General features: G+C 36.3%; 1 protein-coding gene across 3 annotated transcripts in view; it reads left to right on the forward strand.

Moving 5' to 3' along the window:
• LOC143251887 (transcription factor HES-4-A-like) overlaps positions 1 to 21214 on the forward strand; it is a 45593-nt gene that overhangs the window by 20061 nt on the left and 4318 nt on the right. For 2 of the 3 annotated variants that reach the window (XM_076503221.1, XM_076503220.1), the window contains exon 2: positions 20766 to 20861. In XM_076503221.1, the coding sequence (XP_076359336.1) occupies positions 20781 to 20861 (81 nt within the window). In that variant the 5' untranslated portion in view covers positions 20766 to 20780. Of the gene's footprint in view, positions 1 to 19318; positions 20528 to 20765; positions 20862 to 21214 lie in introns of those variants that run through there. The other variant, XM_076503219.1, reaches the window with a different exon arrangement.

Below are 21214 nucleotides of genomic sequence, written 5' to 3' on the forward strand. Positions count from 1 at the left end.
AGAATACTGCTACCAGCATCGGTATTTGCTGAAATGTCCTGTACGCTAATAATATAGAAAAATAATAAAACTTAGCAACTTAACTAATATCAACTGAAACAGAAGTGGACACATTAGTATTTAAATGGTAAAATCTCGAACTTCTCTTTGCTTAAACATATTTAAAAAAAACAACTAAAAACAGGACATTTAGAACATTCTAACATTGGCATTAACAACGACCTTGTAACCATGGTTCTGGCTTTCACACCTCTTTCAATGAAATTCATTTCTAGCTCTTTTAACTTAGTTTCTTTTCATTTCATTTGATTACATTTCTAATAAAATATCTTACTTTAATGTCAGTAAAAAATAAAACAAATGATCTTTAATGTCAGTGAATAATAAAAAAAATTTCTTTAATGTCAGTAAAAATAAAATGTTTTTTAACTTCAAACATAGAACGTAATTTTATTGCCCTCCTGAATTTTGTTTTTCAATTTAAGAAGTTTGTTTGCCTGTTAGCACGAGCTAAACTGTAAACTGAAAGAACTCGACCTCCGGATTTTAGTGTGGTAAGTTCTCAAGTGTTACCGCTAAGCTACTTGAAGAATAAATTAGAAAGATGTGCTGGAGATCTAATTTATTTCTGTTCGGATTGTCTTCTACATGTAGAGATGTACTGATAAAGTTTCTAATAATCATTACTGTTCATCATTGGGTTCGTTTTTTTTTATTTCAATCGCTTATACAGCGGTAAGTCTACGGATTTACAATGCTAAAAACAGGGGGTTCGATTCTCCTCGGTGAACTCGGTAGATAGCCCGATGTGGCTTTGCTATAAGAGAACCACACACATTCGTTTTTCCATTTAGGTTAGGAAGTACTTGACCAGATAAAAAAGGCTTAAACATACAGAACAAACTAAAATAAGTAAAACAAAGAGACCTCTAGTTTAGTATGGACTATCGCTAAGGCTTAGGATTTTCAAGTGTTTCATAAGAAAACAGCATCACTAATTAAACTAAAGAGAGTTTTCAGATGAATATTTGTAATCTCACAGCATGCTTTTTGTAAAATATTATTTTTTGATGACAAACGTCAGATGTCGTTTTTAAATAACGATTTTATCAATAGCCTAAACGACTCATAAAATGTTTGCTGGTGAGCCAGCAATAATACTGAATAATTAGATTCAGGGTTCGATCTCCAGAGCAATTACATTGCTCTAGAAGAAGATACTTCGTCATATTAAAAACAGAAAATTATACGATTAGAGAGAAAAGCAGTATATATACATAGGTTCATGTTAGTTGTGTGACGGCACTGCAGTATTAGGTTTGTTTGTTGTTAGACATAAAGCTACAGAATAAACTATCTGCGCTGTACCTCAACGAGTATCTAAATTCTTTACAAGCATCCAGATTTACAGTTAAACCGCTAGGGGTACTTAGTATTAAAAAGATGAAGTTAAGATCGAACTTCCTCATATAACGACAGTTGTATAATACTGGTCACGTAATTATAATACCAGCCGCCAGTCGAAGGTGTAATGTGAAAGTTATGGTCATATTTTCTAAAAAATATTGAAATTTAAGTAAAATGCTATTTTATTATTTTAGAAAGGTGTTCGTAGTAAGAAGTATAATTATTTTTTTCCAGCCGAAAATAAAGATAGAAAGAGTCGTGACGATGACAGGTAAACATATTTACACACAAGACAACACCGACAGTGTAAACTGGTCTGGTTTGTGACAGTTCACTGGTAAACATATTTACACACAAGACAACACCGACAGTGTAAACTGGTCTGGTTTGTGACAGTTCACTGGTTTGATCAGAGATAACTGGGACCTGTAAGTGGAACAGAATTTCCTTTGGAATTTTTCCTTTTACTACTGTATTTCTGCACCCAGCTCTAGTAGCGACATCAATAAAACTCGTCAGTCTCCCAGGTCCGACTACATCCACCTGTTTCTCTTTTAAGTAACTTTAGGTCGTAAATTACAAGGCTTCCTATAAGCAGAATAGCTCTTTGTGATTTCTTAAATGGAAAACGACGATATGAAACGAAATGGCTTGAAAATGTGTCGACTTATAACCGTGTGGAAAAGGACCGTCTCACATACAGCATGGACACTTGCCTTCTATAAATAGATATTAAGACAACCCAAAGCTTGGAATTTATCTTCCCTTGCCTTAAGATTCCACAGCAAGCATTCAAAATACAATACAGTATAGTAAGTTGTGTGAAAGATCGAAATCAACAATGACGATGAATTCTCGTGTCGAGTTTAACTTCGACCTTTTCTTTAAACCTATTTATCCAACGAACCAGTCCTCAAAAGAGTTTGGCCACACGCTCTGTGACCTTAGAAGCTATTGTAATTCTATTTTCCACTCTTTGATTCTACACGCCCTCGTTTGGCCCCTTGTTTGGTCAACCATGCAACTTCTGGACACAACGACCAGTCCCTTTATATCAAGAACAAATGAAACTTGAATGGGTTAGCACAAGTAAAGGAAGTTGGAAGAGGGCGTCTGAGACAAGCCCATATATTTGTTCTTGGATTCAAACACTTCTAACTGGCAGACGAATTGAAAGGGGCAAACATGGCTTTACTGATGAATCTGTAACTAGCCGTTAAATTCTTGACCTAATGTCACTTAGACACATGAGTTATAGAATGACCGTCGCTGCCTTGTAAGTGAACTGACTAAACTTAATTTATCATATGTAGAATTTTTCACAGCTAACACCATTTGTAAACAGTTATAACACCTTAATCATTTTACAGGGAAGATGGGACATTATAACACCTTAATCCTTTTACACAGAGGATGTGGTATTATAACACCTTAATCATTTTACAAAAAGGATGTGGTATTATAAAACCTTAAGACTTTTACAAAAAGGATGTGGTATTATAACACCTTAATCATTTTACATAGAGGATGTGGTATTATAACACCTTAATTCTTTTACATAGAAGTTGTGGTATTATAGCATCTTAATCATTTTACAGAAAAGATGTGGTATTATAACACCTTAATAATTTTACATAGAGGATGTGGTATTATAACACCTTAATAATTTTACATAGAGGATGTGGTATTATAACACCTTAATCATTTTACAGAGAGAATGTGGTATTATAGCACCTTAATCATTTTACAGGGAAGATGGAACATTATAACACCGTAATCCTTTTACATAGAGGATGTGGTATTATAACACCTTAATAATTTTACATAGAGGATGTGGTATTATAACACCTTAATAATTTTACATAGAGGATGTGGTATTATAACACCTTAATCATTTTACAAAAAGGATGTGCTATTATAACACCTTAATCATTTTACATAGAGGATTTGGTATTATAACACCTTAATCATTTTACAGGGAAAATGGAACATTATAACACCTTAATCCTTTTACATAGAGGATGTGGTATTATAACACCTTAATAATTTTACATGGAGGATGTGGTATTATAACACCTTAATCATTTTACAGGGAAGATGGGACATTATAACACCTTAATGTTTTCTACGGTTTGTGGAGGAAACTTATTGATGTTGATGGAGCATTGTTTTATTTTGTCTAATTCATCGTTAATTTTATCTGGTGAGCATAGTTTTATGGCTGTGTTTATTTGATTTCTTAGTATGTTGAGTTTTTGTTTTGTTTCATGTGCTGAGTCCCAAGGAATGTATAGTCCAGTATGGGTGATTTTTCGGTGGATTTCTGTTTTGAATTGTGTGTCGGTTCTTGTAATTTTGAGGTTAAGAAATGATATTTGATTGCTTTCTTCCTGTTCACATGTGAAGTTAATGTTGGGATGTATAGAGTTAATGTAATTGAAAAAATTAAGTATGTGTTCTGTAGATTTGAATCCCGCAACCGTGTCATCTACATAGCTGTACCAGTATAGTGGTGGATGTAATGCTGTGTTACTTGCTTGTGTTTCAACTTGTGTCATAAAAATATTGGCTAGAACTGGTGATACCGGGTTGCCCATGTTTAGGCCATTTGTTTGTATATAGTTGTGGTTGTTGAACATGAAGTTTGTCTTTATCGTGGTGAATTCTATGAGGGTTGCTAATTGGTTCCTGGGAATGTCTATAGTTGGGTTAGGGTTTCGGATATAGAGTTCTAAGTTCTATATCTTGCAGGCTTCAGCGGTTGGGACTTCTGTAAAGAGGGATATAACATCGAAACTGGCCATTAAGGCTTTATGATTAAGTTAATTAAGGTTAGATTTGAAATTTAAATTGTCTTTGATGAATGAGCTGGCTGATGTTACATATTTGGAGATTGCCCATGCTATGTATTTACCAAGATTGTAATTAAACGATTCATATGTGGACATTATTGGTCGTAATGAACAATCTGGTTTATGAGGTTTAGGGATGCCGTACATTTTTGGTGTGCGTGAGTCGGTCTTGCGTAGGTAGGAATAAAGTGTTTGTGAAATTGTGTTGGCTTTTTTCATTTTTAGTAGTATTTTGTTTAGTTGCGTTTCGTGTGTCTTTGTTGGATTTGTGTGTATTGGTTTAAATTTGTTCGTGTCTGATAGGATGTTCTTCATTTTTTGGATGTATTGATTCGTGTTCATTATGACTATAGCGTTACCTTTATCTACTTTTATAATTTTTATGTTTTTGTCTTGTTTTATATATTATAACACCTTAATCCTTTCATAAAAAATATGTACTTTAACACTTTAATCCTTTAACCCTTTACTGTGGTGGATACTATAATATCTTAAAGTAACACCCTTTACTGTGGTGTGTACTATAATATCGTAAAGTAACACCCTTTACTGTAGTGGATACTATAATATCGTAAAGTAACACCCTTTACTGTGGTGGATACTATAATATCGTAAAGTAACACCCTTTACTGTGGTGGATACTATAATATCGTAAAGTAACACCCTTTACTGTGGTGGATACTATAATATCGTAAAGTAACACCCTTTACTGTGATGGATACTATAATAGCGTAAAGTAACACCCTTTACTGTGGTGGATACTATAATATCGTAAAGTAACACCCTTTACTGTGGTGGATACTATAATATCGTAAAGTAACACCCTTTACTGTAGTGGATACTATAATATCGTAAAGTAACACCCTTTACTGTGGTGGATACTATAATATCGTAAAGTAACACCCTTTACTGTGGTGGATACTATAATATCGTAAAGTAACACCCTTTACTGTGGTGGATACTATAATATCGTAAAGTAACACCCTTTACTGTAATGGATACTATAATATCGTAAAGTAACACCCTTTACTATGATGGGTACTATAATATCGTAAAGTAACACCCTTTACTGTGATGGATACTATAATATACTGCATATTATAATAATGAGTTATTATTGACGAATTCAGATATTTAATTTTTTGTTTGTTTTTGAATTTCGCGCAAAGCTCTTCGACGGCTATCTGTGCTAGCCGTCCCTAATTTAGCAGTGTAAGACTAGAGGGAAAGAAGCTAGTCACTACCTCCCACCGCCAATTCTTGGGCTAATCTTTTATCGACATATAGTGGGATTGACCGTAACATACTAACACCCCATGGCTGAAAAGGCGAGCATGTTTGGTGCAACGGGGATTCGAACCCGCGACCCTCACGTTACGAGTCGAACGTCTTGACCGTCTGGTTTCTATTTAATCTCTACAATTCCCGGGTTCAGTCCAGTTATATTAGTGTTCGAATGTAAAATTTGTATAATATTAATTAATTAATTATTAATAATTATTTATTTGGATGAAGGAGAAATAGAAGGCCCTTTTTGTTTGCGAATTTACTAAATGACACTGAGTCGAACCGCGGTGGGAAAGCAGAAAGTTTACGAACTTACAACGTTAAAATCCGGGGTTCGGTTCCAGCGGTATACACAGCAGGTGGCCTACTTTGGCTTTGCAACAAACAGACACCCATACAGATCGACTTAATGAACTTCACTCTCCTTCAACAAGTTCAGATACAAAGGTAAACCACAAATGATAAGCAATGATAAACTGCAGTTTAAGAAAATTGAAAGTTTAGGATTATTTCGTCATACACTTATATTACAATGAGTTACATGTGACAAGTGAAGGACATGAGAAACTAAGTACAATTAATGGTACCGTCATAACAATAACTTAGTCTGATTTTGTACTGTACATGTATAACCTGTAACACTAACAACATGATTTTAAAAGTGGCGCAAACTAACACTCGCGTACTCAAAATTTTTTGTTTTAATTTAGCAGTATACGACTAGAGGGAAGGCAGCTTGTCATCACCACCCACCGCCAACTCTTGGGCTACTCTTTTAACAAGGAACAGTGGAATCGACAGTAACTTTATAACATCCCCACAGATGAAAGGGCGAACATGTTTGATGTGTTGTTGATTCGAGCCTACGACCATCAGATTGTGAGTCGAATGCCTTAATCATTTGGCCATACTGGTCCTACTCATGTAACTAAGGCTCTAAGTTGACGTTCAAAACTTTACTGCAAGGTTCACTGAACAATCAAATTACAAGAGATAAGCAAAAAAAAAGAAAAGATGAGATATTATACTAACTCGTCAGGGGGCGCTGCTTTACTGCTAAAATTTATTACTTAACAATGTTTACAGGGAGCGGTGTATAATAAAATTCAATTTTAAATTAACTGCTTTGTGCTTCTGTAAGTAATTAACAATGTCCCCATTTCTTAATGAGCTAAACATTCAAATCAATATTTATAGATTAATCATCTTGGATGGAACAGTGTCTGCAGTTACGTCTATTATCAACCTCAAGTGGCCGAGCTGTAAGGCTAAAGGCTTGTAATGCTATAATTCGGGTTTCGTTAATTGCGGTTAGCAAAACACAGAAAAAGCCCATCAATGGTATGTTTACAAGCTTTAAACGGTAAAAAAAAAAGCATTTCATTCTCTGTGGTAAACAGAATGCAGGTTATCCATTGTGGTGGTAAACAGAATGCAGGTTATCCATTGTGGTGGTAAACAGAATGCAGGTTATCCATTGTGGTAGTAAACAGAATGCAGGTAATCCATTGTGTTGGTAAACAGAATGCAGGTAATCCATTGTGGTGGTAAACAGAATGCAGGTTATCCATTGTGGTAGTAAACAGAATGCAGGTAATCCATTGTGTTGGTAAACAGAATGCAGGTTATCCATTGTGGTGGTAAACAGAATGCAGGTTATCCATTGTGGTGGTAAACAGAATGCAGGTTATTCATTGTGGTGGTAAACCGAGTAGCCGAAGAGTTGGCGGTGGGTGATGACAAGGTGCCTTCCCTCTAGTCTTACACTGCTAAATTAGGGACGGTTAACATAGGTAGCGCTCGTGTAGCTTTGCGCGAACTTCGAAAACAAACAATATTACAACTGTCTGAACTTTGTGCTTTGTTTATGGTCTATTATATAATGATATCGTTTTGACCCCATCAAAATGCATCGTTTTGGAATTGTTCTTATATAATAATTAGTATTATAATATATCAATGTTTATATAAATAGTAGTGACTAGTTCTCCGCTAGTACAGCGGTAAGTCTACGGATTTATAACACTAATATCAGCGGTTCGATTCTCCTCTGTGGGCTCAGCAGATAGCCCGATGTGGCTTCGCTATAAGAAAAACAAAAACACAGTAATGACTAGATTCGCAATTTACGTGTTGCAAATTTAAACAATAAGCGTTATTATTAATTTTAAATTAAATTGAATTAGGATAAAACCTTAACCCTTGAACAATTTGTTTTCTTTTACTTTTAGGTTTAGAGTTAGACTTATCCGCAAGGTAAGAAGCATGTGTGTGTAATTTAATTACACCAGAAAGAGTAACTTCTAATGGGGGACCCTGGAAAAGTTAGTGCTTTACGTTTAGAAGCTATCCTGTTAGGGTTATAATTTAACCCTTGTTTGTATACGTTCCACATATCGTGTAGACTTGCAAATTCAACACGCTGTGGAGTCCGTTTTTGTTGGTTCCTTTTGCATAAAAAGATAGTAGTTTGATCAAGAATATCAATAAACTACTACGTTTTATACCTAGACTCAGCAGATAATCCAATGTGACTTTGATAAAAGAAAACACAAATTTATATCTGGACAAGTCGAAATGCCGTATCTCTTCTCTTTTGGAAATTCGCTATATAACTTTCATTTTTAGGGATAATATTAACAGCTAAAATTATATATAAATTGAAGAGGTTCCCCACAAATTTTTAACGTTTTGAAGACAGAAAGAAACGTAAAATCATACTATAATGCAAATTTGCTTGAATGATAATGGAAAAACATTTTTATTACGTGATGTACAACCCCCAGCTTTGCAACATTTTTATTCTGTATGCACGTAGATTAGCAAAGGGGTCACGATTTTCAAGTTTTGCCTCCGTTTCCTTCACGGAGAACTTATTTTTCTCCATTTCCAGGGTACGTATATGACGTCATGAATACACCACACGTAGATCTAATCCACTGACGCCATCTATACAATTATAATAGTAGAGTCTGTTGTATGTCCATGTAAATACTGCACAGGGTGTGGATGGATGCTCACCATATTTGCTATCAAGTTTCCTTAAGTCCATGAGGTGCTAGATTAACATTTATGGTTTCACAGTTTGTGTTTTCCTGTTTTATGGGTGTTTTTTTTTCAATTGTACATAAAGGAAACAACGTTTCATTAGTCATGAATTTAGATAACTTCCGTCCAACATAAGGGTACCCCAGCTAGTCAAAATCGTTGACGGTGGAAAGTTACAAATGAGTTATTTATTTGTTTCAGAATTTCGCGCAGATCTACGCGTAGCTGTTCCTGAATTTGAACAAGATGGAAAGCAACTACACAAAAGCATTCACCGCCAACTCTTGGTCTGCTCTTGTCTGATCGAACATTGGAATTTTATTATCATTCTTATCGTGCAACTAACACCACAAAGTGGCGAACGTTCTTTGGGTTCACAGCACGGGTACACTAGCCCTCGGACATCACCTGACTTACAAATATACAAAAGTATGAGATAAAAATATGGAAGAGGAAGACATGAAAGTTGCATGAGTTCAAATTCAGAAACAAATTATAACATTAACATCGAAACTTAAAAAGAAGAGAAAAATATTTCACCAGTATACACGAGGGAGTAGGGACAAGTTATGTGAGTGAAACAACACCAGTATACAGGAGGAAGTAGGGACAGGTTATGTGAGTGAAACAACACCAGTATACAGGAGGGAGTGGGGACAGGTTATGTGAGTGAAAGCAACACCAGTAAAAAGGAGGGAGTAGGGACAGGTTATGTGAGTGAAACAACACCAGTATACAGGAGGAAGTAGGGACAGGTTATGTGAGTGAAACAACACCAGTATACAGGAGGGAGTAGGGACAGGTTATGTGAGTGAAACAACACCAGTATACAGGAGTAGGGACAGGTTATGTGAGTGAAACAACACCAGTATACAGGAGGGAGTGGGGACAGGTTATGTGAGTGAAACAACACCAGTATATAGGAGGGAGTAGGGACAGGTTATGTGAGTGAAAGCAACACCAGTATACAGGAGGGAGTAGGGACAGGTTATGTGAGTGAAACAACACCAGTATACAGGAGTAGGGACAGGTTATGTGAGTGAAACAACACCAGTATACAGGAGGGAGTAGGGACAGGTTATGTGAGTGAAACAACACCAGTATACAGGAGTAGGACAGGTTATGTGAGTGAAACAACACCAGTATATACAGGAGGAGTAGAGACAGGTTATGTGGGTGAAACAACACCAGTATACAGGAGTAAAGGGACAGGTTATGTGGGTGAAACAACACCAGTATACAGGGAGGAGTAGGAACAGGTTATGTGAGGTGAAACAACACCAGTATATAGGAGGAGTAGGGACAGGTTATGTGAGTGAAACAACACCAGTATACAGGAGGGAGTAGGGACAGGTTATGTGAGTGAAACAACACCAGTATACAGGAGGAGTGGGGACAGGTTATGTGAGTGAAAGCAACACCAGTAAAAGGAGGAGGAGTAGGGACAGGTTATGTGGTGAAACAACACCAGTATACAGGAGGAAGTAGGACAGGTTATGTGAGTGAAACAACACCAGTATACAGGAGGGAGTAGGGACAGGTTATGTGAGTGAAACAACACCAGTATACAGGAGTAGGGACAGGTTATGTGAGTGAAACAACACCAGTATACAGGAGGGAGTAGGAACAGGTTATGTGAGTGAAACAACACCAGTATATAGGAGGGAGTAGGGACAGGTTATGTGAGTGAAAGCAACACCAGTATACAGGAGGGAGTAGGGACAGGTTATGTGAGTGAAACAACACCAGTATACAGGAGTAGGGACAGGTTATGTGAGTGAAACAACACCAGTATACACGATGGGAGTAGAGACAGGTTATGTGAGTGAAACAACACCAGTATACAGGAGTAGGGACAGGTTATGTGAGTGAAACAACACCAGTATACAGGAGGAGTAGGAACAGGTTATGTGAGTGAAACAACACCAGTATATAGGAGGGAGTAGGGACAGGTTATGTGAGTGAAACAACACCAGTATACAGGAGGGAGTAGGGACAGGTTATGTGAGTGAAACAACACCAGTATACAGGAGTAGGGACAGGTTATGTGAGTGAAACAACACCAGTATACAGGAGGGAGTAGGAACAGGTTATGTGAGTGAAACAACACCAGTATATAGGAGGGAGTAGGGACAGGTTATGTGAGTGAAAGCAACACCAGTATACAGGAGGGAGTAGGGACAGGTTATGTGAGTGAAACAATACCAGTATACAGGAGTAGGGACAGGTTATGTGAGTGAAACAACACCAGTATACAGGAGGGAGTAGGGACAGGTTATATGAGTGAAACAACACCAGTATACAGGAGGGAGTAGGGACAGGTTATATGAGTGAAACAACACCAGTATATAGGAGGGAGTAGGGACAGGCTATGTGAGTGAAACAACACCAGTATACAGGAGGGAGTAGGGACAGGTTATGTGAGTGAAACAACACCAGTATACAGGAGGGAGTAGGGACAGGTTATGTGAGTGAAACAACACCAGTATACACGATGGGAGTAGAGACAGGTTATGTGAGTGAAACAACCACCAATGCTGAAAACAACGAAAGCGACTTTTAAAGAACTGCAAACAGAATGTAAAGCTCGATTTGGGGAAGCTGCTGCATGACGTCCCTCTCTTCCCTAATGGTTCAGTGATAAGTATGCACGTTTATGACGTTATAATTCGGGTCTCGATACCTGTGATGTGCAGGGCACAGATATTCTATTGTATAGTTTTATGCTTAACAACAGCCAAACCAAACCGCTGCATAACGCACAACAGGAATTTAGTTGTAAATGTGCGAGTTTACGACGTAATAATTCGGATTTTGGTACCTGTAGGTCGTTGTGATGTTTTACACTCGACATCAACTAAACATAACAGTATTACTACAGTTCTTTGTTAAAATATTTGGGGTATTTTATTCATGTTTCTGTGTGTTTTAGATGTCACACATCGACGTGATGACATGCTCGGTTTTACTTCAATTATTTTAAAACAGCGCGTGTGTGTGAGTGGGGCTGATTGGCGAGATCAAAACCGAACACATATTGTTCGATGGTGGTGGTATTTTCTTATAGCAAAACCACACTGGGCGTCTGCTAAACCCACCGAGTGAATCGAACCGCTGATTTTAGCATTGTAAATCCTTAGGCATACCGCTGTACTAGCGGGAGGCCGTATTGTTCGATTGTTGTTGAATTTCGCACAAAGCTACTCGAGGCTATCTGTGCTAGCCGTCCCTAATTTAGCAGTGTAAGACTAGAGGGAAGGCAGCTAGTCATCACCAACCACCGCCAACTCTTGGGCTACTCTTTTACCAACGAATAGTGGGATTGACCGTCACATTATAACGCTCCCACAGCTGGGAGGGCGAGCATGTTTGGCGCGACGGGGATACGAACCCGCGACCCTCAGACTACGAGTCGCACCCGTTTACACGCTTGCCCATGCCGGGCCCTTGCTGAACTTAATCTTTCCATTACAGTTTGATTATTGAACGATCGTTCGTGTCTGTTTTATTCGAGGAAACATTAGTAAAGACAAATGTTATTGTAAAGTATTGAAAGGTTTCAGTTTTGATTTATAAAGCGGTGTTTCATGGGATAGCAAAAGGCTAAATGATTAATAGTCCTACACTAGATAGAGGAAGTTACAAGGAGAAACATATTATCCTGTCACGTGACACGTTAGGGACACCTGACAAAGAACATGTTTAGACATGTTGAAGGTTCTAGACAAGGTCAGGCGAAGTTCGGTGATTAAATACTTCACTGTTGAATTCATTTAAAATAGGCCTAAGTGTAGAATAAATAATATAGTCTAAAGAACTGAATATAAATTATATAAAGTTATTAATATTAAAGTAAATTCATTAGATACAATAAAAAGTGACTTATTGTTTTCTCTTTCTGCTACAACCATTTCTTAATTATCATGTTTTATTATTTAAGGATAACATCACTCAAGACTTATCAACAACCATTTCTAACATAACGTCTCTGTTATGGATATCTACCTTAATTAGTTTCGTCATCTAACATCTCTCGTTTAAATGTCTACCTTAATTAGTTTCGTCATCTAACATCTCAGGTTTAAATGTCTACCTTAGTTAGTTTCGTCATCTAACATCTCTCGTTTAAATGTCTACCTTAATTAGTTTCGTCATCTAACATCTCAGGTTTAAATGTCTACCTTAGTTAGTTTCGTCATCTAACATCTCAGGTTTAAATGTCTACCTTAATTAGTTTCGTCATCTAACATCTCTCGTTTAAATGTCTACCTTAATTAGTTTCGTCATCTAACATCTCTCGTTTAAATGTCTACCTTAATTAGTTTCGTCATCTAACATCTCAGGTTTAAATGTCTACCTTAGTTAGTTTCGTCATCTAACATCTCAGGTTTAAATGTCTACCTTAATTAGTTTCGTCATCTAACATCTCTCGTTTAAATGTCTACCTTAATTAGTTTCGTCATCTGACATCTCAGGTTTAAATGTCTACCTTAGTTAGTTTCGTCATCTAACATCTCAGGTTTAAATGTATACCTTAGTTAGTTTAGTCATCTAACACCTCTGGTTTAAATGTATACCTTAGTTAGTTTAGTCATCTAACACCTCTGGTTTAAATGTCTACCTTAGTTAGTTTAGTCATCTAACATCTGTAGTTTAAATGTCTACTTCAATTAGTTTCGTCATCTAACATCTCAGGTTTAAATGTATACCTTAGTTAGTTTAGTCATCTAACACCTCTGGTTTAAATGTATACCTTAGTTAGTTTAGTCATCTAACATCTGTAGTTTAAATGTATACTTCAATTAGTTTAGTCATCTAACATCTCTGGTTTAAATGTCTACCTTAATTAGTTTACTCATCTAACATCTCTGGTTTAAATGTCTACCTTAGTTAGTTTACTCATCTAACATCTCTGGTTTAAATGTCTACCTTAGTTAGTTTACTCATCTAACATCTCTGGTTTAAATGTCTACCTTAGTTAGTTTACTCATCTAACATCTCAGGTTTAAATGTCTACCTTAGTTAGTTTACTCATCTAACATCTCTCGTTTAAATGTCTACCTTAATTAGTTTACTCATCTAACATTTCTGGTTTAAATGTCTACCTTAGTTAGTTTACTCATCTAACATCTCTGGTTTAAATGTCTACCTTAATTAGTTTACTCATCTAACATCTCTGGTTTAAATGTCTACTTTAATTAGTTTACTCATCTAACATCTCTGGTTTAAATGTCTACCTTAGTTAGTTTACTCATCTAACATCTCTGGTTTAAATGTCTACCTTAATTAGTTTACTCATCTAACATCTCTGGTTTAACTGTCTACCTTAATTAGTTTACTCATCTAACATCTCTGGTTTAAATGTCTACCTTAATTAGTTTACTCATCTAACATCTCTGGTTTACATGTCTACCTCAGTTAGTTTACTCATCTAACATCTCAGGTTTAAATGTCTACCTTAGTTAGTTTAGTCATCTAACATCTCTGGATTAAATGTCAACCTTAGTTAATTTACTCGTCTAACATCTCTGGTTTAAATGTCTACCTTAGTTAGTTTACTCATCTAACATATCAGGTTTAAATGTCTACCTTAGTTAGTTTACTCATCTAACATCTCTCGTTTAAATGTCTACCTTAATTAGTTTACTCATCTAACATCTCTGGTTTAAATGTCTACCTTAGTTAGTTTACTCATCTAACATCTCAGGTTTAAATGTCTACCTTAGTTAGTTTACTTATTAAACATCTCTGGTTTAAATGACTACCTTAGTTAGTTTACTCATCTAACATCTCTGGTTGAAATGTCTACCTTAATTAGTTTACTCATCTAACATCTCTGGTTTAAATGTCTACCTTAATTAGTTTACTCATCTAACATCTCTGGTTTAAATGTTTACCTTAATTAGTTTACTCATCTAACATCTCTGGTTTAGATGTCTACCTTAGTTAGTTTACTCATCTAACATCTCTCGTTTAAATATGGACCTTAATTGGTTTAGTCATATAATATCTCTGGTTTACATGTCTACCTTCATTAGTTTAGTCAAATAATATCTCTGGTTTATATGTCTATCTTCACTAGTTTAGTCATATTATATCTCTGGTTTATATGTTATTGAGTGTTATTTTACATGTATTATACCAACGTTAGTACTATCAGTGTTATTTTACATGTATCACATCAACTTTAGCACTTCCAATGTTATTTTAGAGGAAATACCACCTTTAGCACTACGTACAGTACTCTAAGTGTTATTTTACATGTATGATAGGAACGTTAGAACTATCAGTTTTCATTTACATTTATCATATCAACTTTAGCACTACCGGTGTTATTTACATGTATCATACCATTTTAGCCTTACCTATAGCACTATCAGTGTTATTTTACATGTATCATACCAACGTTAGCACTACGTACTATCAGTGTTATTTTAAATGTATACTTCGATCTTTCGCACTACTTATACACTATCAGTGTTATTTTAAAAGTAACATACAAACTGTAACACTATGAGTGTTATTTTACATGTATCATACCCACTTTAAGACTGCCTACAGCACTATCAGTGTGTTTTTACATGTATTATACCAACTTTATCACTACCTATAACACTATCAGCATTATTTTACATGTATGTTACCAATTTTAGTACAACCTACAACACTATCATTGCTATTTTACATATATAACACCAACTTTAGCACTACCGGTGCTATTTTAGATATATGATACCAACGTTAACACTACCTACAGCACTGTAATTGTTATTTTACATGTAAGATACCAACTTTAATATTACCTATAGCACTATCTGTGTTATTTTAGATGCAGCATGCCAACTGTAACACTACCGTTGCTGGTTTAGATATATGATAACAACTTGGACACTACCGACAGTAATCTGAAGTTTATTTTACATGTATCATACAAACTATAATGCCACCAATAGAACTATCAGTGTAATATTAGATGTAACATACCGACTGTAACACTATGAGTGTTATTTTACATGTATCATACGAACTTTAGTACTATCAGTGTTATTTTACATTTATCATATCAACTTTAGCACTACCGGTATTATTTTACATATATGATACGAACATTAGCACTACCTATAGCACTATCAGTGTTATTTTAAATGTAACATACTAACTGTAACATTCTCAGTGTTATTTTACTGTGTATATATATATTATATATATATATGTATATTCATGAGTTCTCTTCCTTGAAACCCAGTCAGTACATGGTTATATATATGTATATAGTATAGGGCTGAAAATTAATACATATAATAACTATTCAGATAAACCCCCAATGTAGAAAGTGTACATGAATGAACTTTCTGTGTTGAGGCTGTTCGTTGAAGTCACGAGAATCGAACACATAATTAGATAATAGTTTCGAACTAATGGTTACAAGTTCTGGATGTATTTTATTAATGTCGTCCTGTAATAACGTTCCCAACTTTTAACGATCTTCATAACACGTGGAGCGACAGTCAAAGTATCAACTGATTCAGTTCCTTCTTCATCATCCAACTTTTTGTTTATTTATTTTCAAGTACTATTCACTAATTGTTCATATCTGTCAGTTCTAGTGTTGGCGCCATTTTTAATAGCGTGGGTAAGAAGTGTTAGACACATTTTGCAATCACTTAATAGCTTTTTATTAAGTGTTTCTTTAGCACAAACTCATGCTGTTTGATATAATTATTAATAGTAAAGTCACTTGCATAGACAGGTTAAGCTGACGTGTTAGAAGACTATTGGATAGATTTGGTCACGTTATAATAAGGTCAAAGCGAAATTGACAAGAGACGTTAGTTGTTCCATCTGGGTGTAGATATTGTGTTATTGTAAATATTCCAGTAGTAAAACTAGAAATTCGTGAAGCTAGGAATACGAGTACACTTTATACACACGTACGTTTTTATTAATATTATTACTCTAGTTTCTTCGTTTACAAGTGAGATTTAATCAACGTGCAAACCAATTTTAACAGAATTACCTTCACTGAGTTTTGTACAATAACGCCCACGTTAACATGGAATACTTAGGGCGTCGTAAACGTTTTACTATTTGTTGTTAATTGCAAAGCAACACAGTGGGCTACCTGTGCTATGCCCACAACGAGTATTAAAACCTGGTTTTTTATGGTTATAAGTCTTCATATTTTCTGCTGAATTATTGGAGGGCATTTTTAGTGCTGTCAGCTGCTAGTGTCATATTCGTTTGTTTTTTTAAATTTCGTACAAAGCTACACGAGGGCTAACTGCACTAATTATCTCTAATTTAGTAGTGAAAGACTAGAGCAAGGGTAACTAGTCATCACCACCTACCGCCAACTCTTAGGCCACTCTTTTACCAAAGAATACTGGGATTGATCGTAAAATTATAACGCCCCCACGGCTGAAAGGTCGAGCATGTTTGTTGTGACGGGGATTCCAACCCGCAAACCTCAGATTATGAGTCGAGCGCCCTAACCACCTGGCCATCCTTGGCTATTTGTGTAATTGGAGTCTATCATTCTGTTGAATTATGCTAATTGATTCAGATGCTGGTGTGTTTGTGGTTCCGTTCAAGTAGACTTGAATGAAGTTCATAAAGCACGTGCGATTTTCTTGTGTCGCAAACCAAGATAGACAGATTCGATAAAACAGCAAAATCCTGGATTGAGTCTGTTTTAGGTTTTATAACGAGCCATTTTCGCAGCTGTTATCCTGTACCCATTTTGTCATTGAACTGCCTTAGTCATTTTACACCGTTCCACGTGTTAAAATCCCACGCTAGTACAGCGGCAAGTCTACGGACTTACAACGCTAAAATCAGGGGTTCGATTCCCGTCCATGGACTCAGCAGATAGCCCGAGATGGCCTTGTTAAATGAAAAACACACTAACATTATATGTTAAAATATTATTCACATGTGAGTACACGATGTTAATCCGTATCTCAAAATATTAAATGTTTTTATTTATTAATAATATCCGATACCTACCTGGAACTCTATTGTGATTCAACAGTTAAGTTCGTAGTCTTACTATGCTGAAATATCGGGTGGTAACCAGAACACAGATAACCAGTGTGGCATTGTGTTTGACAAAAAACAAATCAAATCTATTTACAAACAGCAATAAGTTTTACTCGTACATTGAGGCTCGACATGGCCAGATGGGTTAAGGCGTTCAACTCGTAATCTGAGGGGCGCAGGTTCGAATCTCTGTCGCACCAAACATGCTTGCCTTTTCAGCCGTGGGGGCGTTATCATGTCTTACACTGCAAAATTGGAGACGTGTAGCTTTGCGTGAAATTTAAAAAACAAACAAACTCACACGCTGTTTATGTTTGAACATATCGTCATAGCTGATTAAAATTATATTTGTAATAAAAATGTTATATATAGAAAAACAAAACTACCTTCGTGCTAGATAGTTTTATATAGTTTATATAATCAATCATGTTGTAGTTCGCAGCAAAGATTACGCTTCAGTTAAAACTATAGAATTAATGAACATTATGATTATCTAAGTTCTTTCATTCAAATAACATTAATCAGTTAGCGGATATCTGGTGTAGGCGGGGAGTGCTGTGTGGGAGATGAACGTAAGCGGAAAAGAGTAGATGGCGCTGAACGTTTAATACTAAAGGAATGAGGACCGTGGGAAAGTTCACCTTGTCTTTGCCGGTTTGAATAGGGTCATTACAGCTATCAAGTCATACAGTGGTGGAATGCGGGTCACAGCCGCGCGCCAAGTGTGCCGCAGACAATAACGGCACGTGTGCGCGCGAGCGCAGCCGATTACTAGCGTGCAGCAGGGCGAGACGAGGTCAACCATCGCACAACGGCTGCCACTACGTTCCCACGGTTACAACAGGGGCTGAAATGTCAGTAACTTCTTCCCCCCCCACCCTCCCCACCACTTAAGACTGTTGGTTTCCTAGCTATCGACTGTTAATTGGTTTTCCATACATACACATACACGTTCATACTTATATATAGAGAGAAAAATTGTAATTCTAGACATCTGGGAGGCATCAAAACCTATGGTACCCCAACTTTTACATTTTGTACTTAAATAGTAACTGTAAGTTCTAATAGCATATTAATTTCCTAGGGGGAAGGGTGCATGCCTTCAGACCCCCATACTTATATATAGGCTTTTTAAATACCGCATTACTATACTTATATCACATTTTTGAGGGGCAATTGAATAATATCTATTAATTTAAGAAAGCTGCCTACATAGATCAGAAATAAACATTTAATTAGTTTTATATACTGGTGTAAGCAAAGTCATAAACGATAAACTTACAACGATTTAAAAGCTTCGATTCATCACTTATGGCAATTTTTTCTGCATTTTTCTGTCTAAATGCTGGCAGTGTTTTGGGGAGGTGAAACCTAGGATACGCTGTTATACCGGAATATACGGGATACTTCTTTGAATTACCATGCATACATCCAGTTTCAGGTTTCCAGAAAATCGCCCGGAACCATCATTATTTTTCGAATTGCAAATCCAGGTTTATTTAATAATATTACTCATATATATATAATAGGAGATTAAAAGGTAGACGTTAATTTTTCTGCTTATAAATACACTTATGTACTGGATATTTGATGTTTCTAATTCGTTAATAAATAAATCTCATTATCGGCTTTACTTATTTCCAAATATCAGTAATCATAGGATAAGAGATTTATTTATATAAGAAAGTGGTAGTTAGTTGGTGTTTATATAAGAAAGAGGTAGTTAGTTGGTGTTTATATAAGAAAGTGGTAGTTAGTTGGTGTTTATATAAGAAAGAGGTAGTTAGTTGGTGTTTATATAAGAAAGAGGTAGTTAGTTGTTGGTGTTTATATAAGAAAGAGGTAGTTAGTTAGTTGGTGTTTATATAAGAAAGAGGTAGTTAGTTGGTATTTATATAAGAATATTAGTTGGTTGGTGTTTATTGCCACAATATTTTTGTTTTAAACTCTTTATTTGAACCTCAGTTTGCTAATGAAATTGTAGACAAGAGACGATCATTGTTACAGTAACAGTCCAAACTGAATACGATATATTTGCCACAGTTAATGGTCGGTATCTGTTATAGATAAAGCTACATATATGTTTACGTTCGAACATTTGATCAGAATAAAAATTTTAGTTGCTTTGGGAAAATTAGTCACCAAACCGTTGCTAAGTGACGCATGGATATAGTTTTGGGTGTGCCCTCCAGACAACAGCCCACGTGGAAGGCATGCGTATTGAATTTTTGTCAGAACCGGTTGCTTCTACCATATCGGCATGCTGTTTACATACAGAATGTCTGTTTCAAGCTAGCGGAAGGCGGAGTTTTCCCACACTCAGGCGCGTTCCACTGCTTACTGATAAAAAGCCGTGGCACGTGCACTGCAGCCGCCCTGGCAGCTGTCTAGCTTGGCACTCAAATTTACAAGTATAAGGGGTGGGAGATGGGGGATTTGCCTAAATTGAACGATGGGGGAAAAAGATTAGAGGAATGTGTCGGAATGTTCGTCAGCGATCACGTGTCGCGAGCCATTGCAATCGCACCTATCAACAAACCCGCGTGCCTGTACTGTGATTGGCGCAGATCAGCGTGGGAAAGTGTCGCCCCTTCGTATCTCATGCCAGCCGCTACAACACGCTCTATTGACCCCTGGGCAGCCATAAAACCTAGCTTCCACGGTACTTTCCCACAGTTTCAAGTGCCACGTGCTTGTGTTCGGTTTGTGCCAGTCACGTTCCTCAGCTCTGTGACCACAGAGTCTGTTCTGTTTTGGCCAAGTGCCAGCGTGCTAGTTAGTGTATTATCTTTCCGAATTCTGATACTGTTGATCAAACTCATAGCAAAGAAAGGATTTCTGTGAAGACAATGCCTTCCGATAAGCCTTCAATGAAAACGACTGAAAATCGAAGGGTAAGAACAATTTTAAATTAAAATGTCAGAACTTGTAATATTTACAGCTGTGTATTTTTTAATCGTGGTGTATTGGTATTCGCTCTCGGAAATACACCGATTTAGTAAATGACTTGCGAATTCTATTTCTTAAATAACAGACAGACAAAATAGTTTCTGTACTGTGACTTTCCTAACAGTTGTAGGGTCTCATAATTTTCAGTAACATAATTCTAATAAACGTGTTATTTGCTTTCAGAGTACCAAACCTATCATGGAGAGAAGACGTCGAGCTCGTATAAATGAAAGTCTGGGAGAACTGAAGAAATTGATTCTTGACGCTTTGAAAAAAGATGTAAGTGTTAATTACAAACATACAAATTATAATATCAAGTATTCAAACTGTAAACAAAACTGTCAAGGCCTAAATAAATTGTTTTAATTTTCCAAAATAATTTCACCATACATAGTAGTCGTACCAGTCAGTTTAGGCTTAGGATTTAACATTATACTTATATTAAAATAAAAAAAAAAAGTTTGAAGTAACAAGTTTCTTTCATGAGGGAAGAAAGTATTATATGTGCGTTCACGAAGTGCACGTGCGGAGTTTGAGCGTGTGTGTGAAGGCAGGATGTGAACAGCTTTAGCGGAACTGATCTGTGTGAGTTTGAGAAACGTTTCGTGAAATTTTAAACCAGGTGTTTCTCT

This window comes from Tachypleus tridentatus, chromosome 6, assembly GCF_004210375.1.
Source record: "Tachypleus tridentatus isolate NWPU-2018 chromosome 6, ASM421037v1, whole genome shotgun sequence".
Classification (NCBI taxonomy): domain Eukaryota; kingdom Metazoa; phylum Arthropoda; class Merostomata; order Xiphosura; family Limulidae; genus Tachypleus; species Tachypleus tridentatus.